The sequence below is a fragment of the Sardina pilchardus genome, chromosome 19 (assembly GCF_963854185.1).
Source record: "Sardina pilchardus chromosome 19, fSarPil1.1, whole genome shotgun sequence".
Lineage (NCBI taxonomy): Eukaryota > Metazoa > Chordata > Actinopteri > Clupeiformes > Clupeidae > Sardina > Sardina pilchardus.
Genome location: NC_085012.1, coordinates 15,721,326 through 15,727,816, shown reverse-complemented (window position 1 = coordinate 15,727,816; position 6,491 = coordinate 15,721,326). Strand labels below are relative to the sequence as shown.

The 6,491-nt window shown below is 40.8% G+C and overlaps 1 protein-coding gene across 1 annotated transcript; it reads left to right on the top strand.

Annotated features, from left to right (window-relative positions):
- Positions 1–2,464, top strand: LOC134066427 (phospholipase A2 inhibitor and Ly6/PLAUR domain-containing protein-like). The gene is made up of 5 exons (XM_062521771.1): positions 1–250; positions 411–524; positions 691–858; positions 1,124–1,243; positions 1,591–2,464. Exons 1-5 carry the CDS (start codon positions 202–204, stop codon positions 1,794–1,796), a joined length of 657 nt encoding a protein of 218 aa, XP_062377755.1. The 5' UTR covers positions 1–201; the 3' UTR covers positions 1,797–2,464.
- Positions 2,465–6,491: the final 4,027 nt, after the last annotated feature.

Sequence of the window (6,491 nt, the reverse complement as noted above, 5' to 3'; positions counted from 1 at the left end):
AAAATGTAGTTTGGGCTGTGTTATTGCCAACATAGTGTTGAGATAAGAAACTCAGATTTCAAGATTGTGTTTTTCCTCATTCTTTTGAGAGAGGCGTTTGGCCAATTTCCATCCACAGGGCATCTTGCCCACATAGTATAAAACCCTGCTGGTTGCTTTGTGGTTCTTGTCACAAAGTCACAATCACTGGGCCTATTCAAGATGTGTCTGTTCATCAATATCTTATTCGCCTCTGCACTGTTCTATCAAGGTAATAATATTTGAACATTTCTAAATGTATTTTTTAATAATATATTTATGCATATTTAATTTGCTTTCAAAGATGGAGAACAGCTGTTTGTTTTGATCATGTTAAAAAATAGATAATGCACTGTTCTGGAGCATTTTGAACTGAAAACACTTTCTGATAGTTTCTGCTCAGTTGCAGTGCCAGGCATGCACTGGTATTTGCAGTAACCCAATAACCCAAACATGCAACACTGGAGAAGTGTGCTTTTCATCAACCAGCCGAGTAACCACCGACTGTAAGTCATGACATGAAACTTTCCAGTGTGTCGTTGATCATGTGTTAATCCATGATTGTAATAAATAGATGTTGAAATGTACTTCATATCTACGTTGTACATTCCAACTGGCAAGTAATTTAGCAGAAATTACATTCTTTACATTAATATTTGTTTTCACTTCTAGCAAATGCAATTGAGTTCCCCTTCAGAGGTTGCATTCAACCGGCTGCATGTAATGATCTAAATGCCTTGAACTCGACACAGACCTTTTCATTTGGCACGGGATTCTCCCGCATCACCGCTTCTGCTACCTGTTGCGATACAAATGGGTGCAATTCTAATCCATTAGCAGGTTGGTCGATCATTTTTATTTTCTGAAATATCTTCTCAATGTAATATGTCCAATAATTTCTCTTTATTGAGATGACTTTGGTTGACAGATTTCATTTCCCCAAACTTATGATTATAATATGTGCAATGTGTAATTGATTTCTACATTAATCTCTGTCTCTGTCTCTGTCAATTACAATCTATATTATAGACTTATTGATAGATAGATACATAGATAGATTGCATGTGCATTTTAATTATTTATTGGTTTGTGTATTTTACCTCAGCTCCTACTGATACAACAGAGACTGACCTATCCTGCTTTACCTGCAATAGCACGACTGATCAAGTCTGTCTCTCTAGTGTCACTTGTGTGGGAATAGAAGATCGATGCTTTAATGGCACCGGTGAGTTTTTTCTTGCATATTCAGACAAATAAATCCATGACCCCTATTAGGAAAAACCATTTGCATTGAGCAGTTTTAGAGCAGACCTAAACATTTTTATTTTTATCATCTAATCTTACCAATTGGATTTGAGACACTAAAAACTTGTGTGGCTTTTCATGTGTTGTTGTTTTATAAGTCATTTATCTATTTGTATTGTCATTGCTATATTGTTTGTGTAGATAGCACAACTGTGGTGACTGTGGGCAATGAACTGTAAAGATACCTACAGTACACCATTAACATTTCTCTCATAAACGGCAACGTACGCTTCTTCACTCAAAGTGAGATTGTTTTCTCTTTTTCAGTGGATTTTCCAACTGGCGGGTCAATCACAAACACCATTTTGGGTCGTGGATGTGCATCCAGGAATGTGTGTCCTACTCTGCAGAGCCTTGGCAGCTTTGGTAACTTCTCTTGCTGTGAGAATTGCCTGTGTAACGAAGCTTTGGATCTTAAACTGAACCTCCGTTTTCTGATCATCTTGAGTGTAGTTGGAATATTCATGCACTAGATTGTAGTCTGTGTCTTGACATTAACAATTCAGATAAAAGTGTGACTATTGCTAACCAAAGCACAACAGTGATGCACTAATGAAAATACAGATTCTTACTACTATTAAGAACTTACAGGTGATGGGATAATGATGAAATTATATTTACTTTTTTAATCTCAATGGGACCTAAATACACGTAAAACAATACAAATAAATAAACATATTGTTTACCCAATCATACATTATTTCTTTCTGATGGAGGAGTATGTTTACTTCTTTATGGTTGTTAATGCAGTAACACAGTTAACTGAGGCCATGACATTAGCCTAGCCCGCCCACCCACCTCAATCTTCTTTCAGGGAGATCAAGTTTGGTCGTACATTGGTCGTAGTGTAAGTATTATCCAATTGCGTGCAATGATATAGGCCTATTCAAATGCATGCTTGGTGTTGGAGTTGGGCCATTTTCATTATTTATAGCCAGGGGATAGGCTAGTACTGACCAAATTAATTTGATTGACCTAATCTTAATGTGTACATCCGTTGCACATAAATGAAGTGTCTAGAATAAAGCATTTTTCTTTCAGTGTACACAATTGATTCATGCTGTGATTATCCAATTTGATGTAATTCCAATGAAATTGCTTAAAATAAGTTTACATTAAATATTAATTCATGTGATTTCAACATCTTTGTTTTTGCATTTTCATTGAGGATTTGTATTCTGTTTTTTCTACTCCATTTGATAGTATGCATGTTGCAGACTCTTATTTTACATGGTATAAATGGTGCTAACAGATGAGCGAGTGAGATATATGAGTAAATAAATATTGCTGCTCACTACTTTATGTAGTGTCTGTCTGTAGAAATGTGTAAGAAATATAGCTGAAAATAAAAATAATAAGCTACTGAACAAATTCTAAAATATATAAATCATATATGTATGTCTAAACATGCTAACTATCATAGTTTGAAGTGAATGACAAATGAATTGTTAAAAGTGTGTTTAGATACATCAACCATTAACTGTAAGAAAGTCATATAGTTTTACCCACTGCAATAGCACTTTTTAGAACATTTTTTTAGAATCATTGTTTTAAGACTATTCTAAGTAAGTATACTCTTTTGATCCTGTGAGGGAAATTTGGTCTCTGCATTTATCTCAATCCGTGAATTTGTGAAACACACAGCACACAATGGACATAGTGAGGTGAAGCACACTAACCCGGAGAAGCGAGCTGCCTGTTACAGCAGTGCTCGGGGAGCAGTGAGGGGTTAGGTGCCAGTGCTCAACCACCTCCCCAACCCACATTTTTTCTATCGATCTGGCAGTCCCGAAGCCCTAACCAGTAGGTCACGGCTATATATAGTCACTCCATATGTTTAGTCATATACGGAGTATATGACTAAACATATTTTTTTGTGAGTGCTGTGTTTGTATGGCAGCTGGAACACTGTAGTTTTGCCTTTTAAAGACTGTCTAAATGTCTATCTTTCTTTCTATCTACCCACCTATTTATTTATTTATTTATTTATTTATTATGTCTATTTGCATCTAAATTATTATTTTTTCATTCCTAAGCAAATGAAAAGAGTATGTATCACGCGTTTCTATATGTCTAAGGAACAATGAGTTGCCAGTAAGTGCAGTGAAATGGTGACATAAGTTGGCCATGAAATACACCAGCTCTAAGTGAAATGGCGCCGCCTGCTGGCCATGAAATATTTAATGTCTAGAGGCGCCCTACAGGTTGAGTGCACCCTGTCTGATCTGCCAGCGATTTGGATTTTGCCCTGCAGCTCAGGATGGAAACCAGCACATTTATCTCTCCTGCTTCCTGTCCACAACAATTATTCTTAGGCAAATGTCTGCTATTCTTGGTGTATCTCTTGTATAAAAATGTAGTTCATTATTAAAATGAAATGATTGCCACCAAATATCACCTGGTTTGAACATATAGGCCCATCTGGTCTCTGGGGAGGTCTACCTGCCCCCTAGCTGTCAGTCACCGACCTGGACCGCCTCTGACGTCCAGGACCGTGCGAGCCAGTGCATGCAGCTGGATCTGACTGCCTCTCCGCCTCTTATGCATGCTATGCGGATGCCCTCTCCTCCCCACATTGCCTGCTGTATTATGGACACTATACTCCCCATTGACTGAGTATTTTACAAACTATAAAAAGTATCGTCTATAAATATTTATCTTTTCTAATGCAATCCTCGACTCTGGTGTGCTCATGGTGACAGTGTCTCAAAAATGATTGCAGCCTATGTGTAAAGAGCTAAATTATTATGGTCGGCCTTATGGTAATTTAGACCATACCTATTACTACTATAGGACAATTGAAACACAAATTAAACAGGGCAACTTAGAGCTACTTTAATTGATTCCTTCCATGTCTTTCAGTAGCCTATCGTATGGGTTATGTCAGGTTCAAGTGGGAAATGAACGCAGGTCTCCTGCATAGCAGGTGGGAGCTCAGTGCCACAAGGTGGAGTGATAGCTGTAACCTAACCGCCTTCATTATCCATGCAAGTGTCTTTCACTTCATGGCTTTTGGACTGAGTTCAGCTCCAAGCTGTTTTCAGAAAACCATGGCTTCCATTCTGGCAGGGATTCCAGGCGTGGCCGCTTATCTCAATGACATTGTTGTTCATTGAAACACCACTGCAGTGCACGACAAACGCCTCCACACTGTTTAGTGCATTAGCTGAGCACCACCTCACACTTAATGAAGACAAGTGTGTCTTTGGGGCCTCAGTCATGGAGTATGTGGGGTTACGCCTCACGGCCGAGGGCATAAACCCATTCCACTTGAACACAGAGGACATCCAGCGAGTCCCTGAGCCTGCATCACCTGCCCAGGTTGCGTCCTTCCTGGGTATGACCGCGTATTACCTTCATTTTTTGCCTCAGTACTCGGACACGACTGCTCCACGGCACAAGCCAAGCTGTTGAAAAACGATGAGCCCTGGCTCTGGACGCATGCCTGTGCCGAAGCAGTGCATTGCCTAAAGTTCACAGCTCACTTCACCACCATTCTTAGCACACCTCGACCCGACCAGCTCCACACTCGTCACATGATTCCTCAACTATCGCCATTGGTGCTGTGATGTCCCAACTCCAGTGTGTGGAAAGGCCAATCACTTTTGCCTCTCAGCCCTACAGAACAGCGATACTCGGTAGGGGAGCGAGAGGACACAAATTCACCTTAAGAACAGACCAACAAGCACTCACTGCTTTCCTGGCCATGTCAGGTACTGGCCACAAACCACTTCGTCTGCACCGCTGGGCTGACCGCCTACAGCAGTAGAACTATTGTCTGCAGTTCACACCAGGGCGTGACAATGTGGTAGCCGACCTGCTGTCATGTTCAATCCCTGCTCAACCCACACCTCTAATTCCGGACCCTGGGCATGACCAAACGGAGCAGGACCTCATACAGCATCTCCATACATACACCACTTCAGGAAACTGTGTCACTGCGTGAGCTAGTGAATGTCTCAGCAGCCAACACTGTCCTCTCCTTAGTGTCAGCATAACACCAGGGCCCCTGTCTGATGCAGTTCCTTGAGACACACGACCTCCCTGCCCTGAGATCAATGGGACACCTGCCTATTCGATGTGTGCTCTTCTAGACTCCTGATGCAGTCGAGGCCGCAGGTTGACTGGGAGGGGTGGCCCCGAGGAATGATGTTGGGTTGGCCATAATGACATAATGATCCAAACCTAGTAGTAGTAGTCACACCTCCAGTATACTAACGCATCCGCATCCCCAGTATACTAACGGGTCACTCATGTCAGTTAATCCCCTGCAGCTGCCCACACCCCTATATAAACCCTCCTGTTTTCCTCTGTTTGCATTGCCTCGGTTGGCTGGACTGGCTGTTCCTCAACTGTGTATGCCTACCTGTTTCTTGTCGATCATTCTCTGATTTGGCTGTGTTTTGTTAATTGCCCTTGTACATATTTTAGTAGCTCGTAAACTTCAACATAGTGCCAGTTTACGTTCGAACTAAGCTAAGATGGCACTTAAGTTCAGATATTCAGATAGACATTGAGATATAACGTCTTTCATGAATATGAAGCTTTGCCTGTAAAGTTTACAGGAAGTGACCTAGCGAGAACTGGTGAGACTCCCACCAAGTGATAAACCCACGAAAATGGCCTGGTTTTGACCTGACATGCATACATCACTGATTCGACCAAAAGCGGCAACCATCAGTCAAGTAAGCCAAGTTTTGATAAAATGTCCAGATTCTCATGAATTGTCAATCGCAATCTTTTTCAATTCTATTCATCATAGAGTTCCCAAAATCGCACATAAGGTGCGTTAGAGTGTCTATTTTTCGTAATTTAAAAAAGGTAAAAACGCAATACTGCATTTTTGGCACTCAACGCATGGCAACAAAAAACGCAATACTGCGTTTTGGCACTCAAAGCGTTGTGGATATGGATGTGGATATTTTGAACTGATAATACTTTCTGACTTTTTCCACTCAGTTGCAGTGCTTCCATGCAACTGTTTCAGCTGCCTATGAGAGATGGCTTAAATCCGCAAACAGTCAACAGATCAACTATGCTTACCTGCCTGAAATATCTACAGTATTAGAGATGCATTCAATCTGTCAGAATTGAACTTGTCAAGTGGTACAAACTAACTACTGAGTCTAAGAGCCACAGAATGTGGGCTTAAAACAACCTTATGCGAT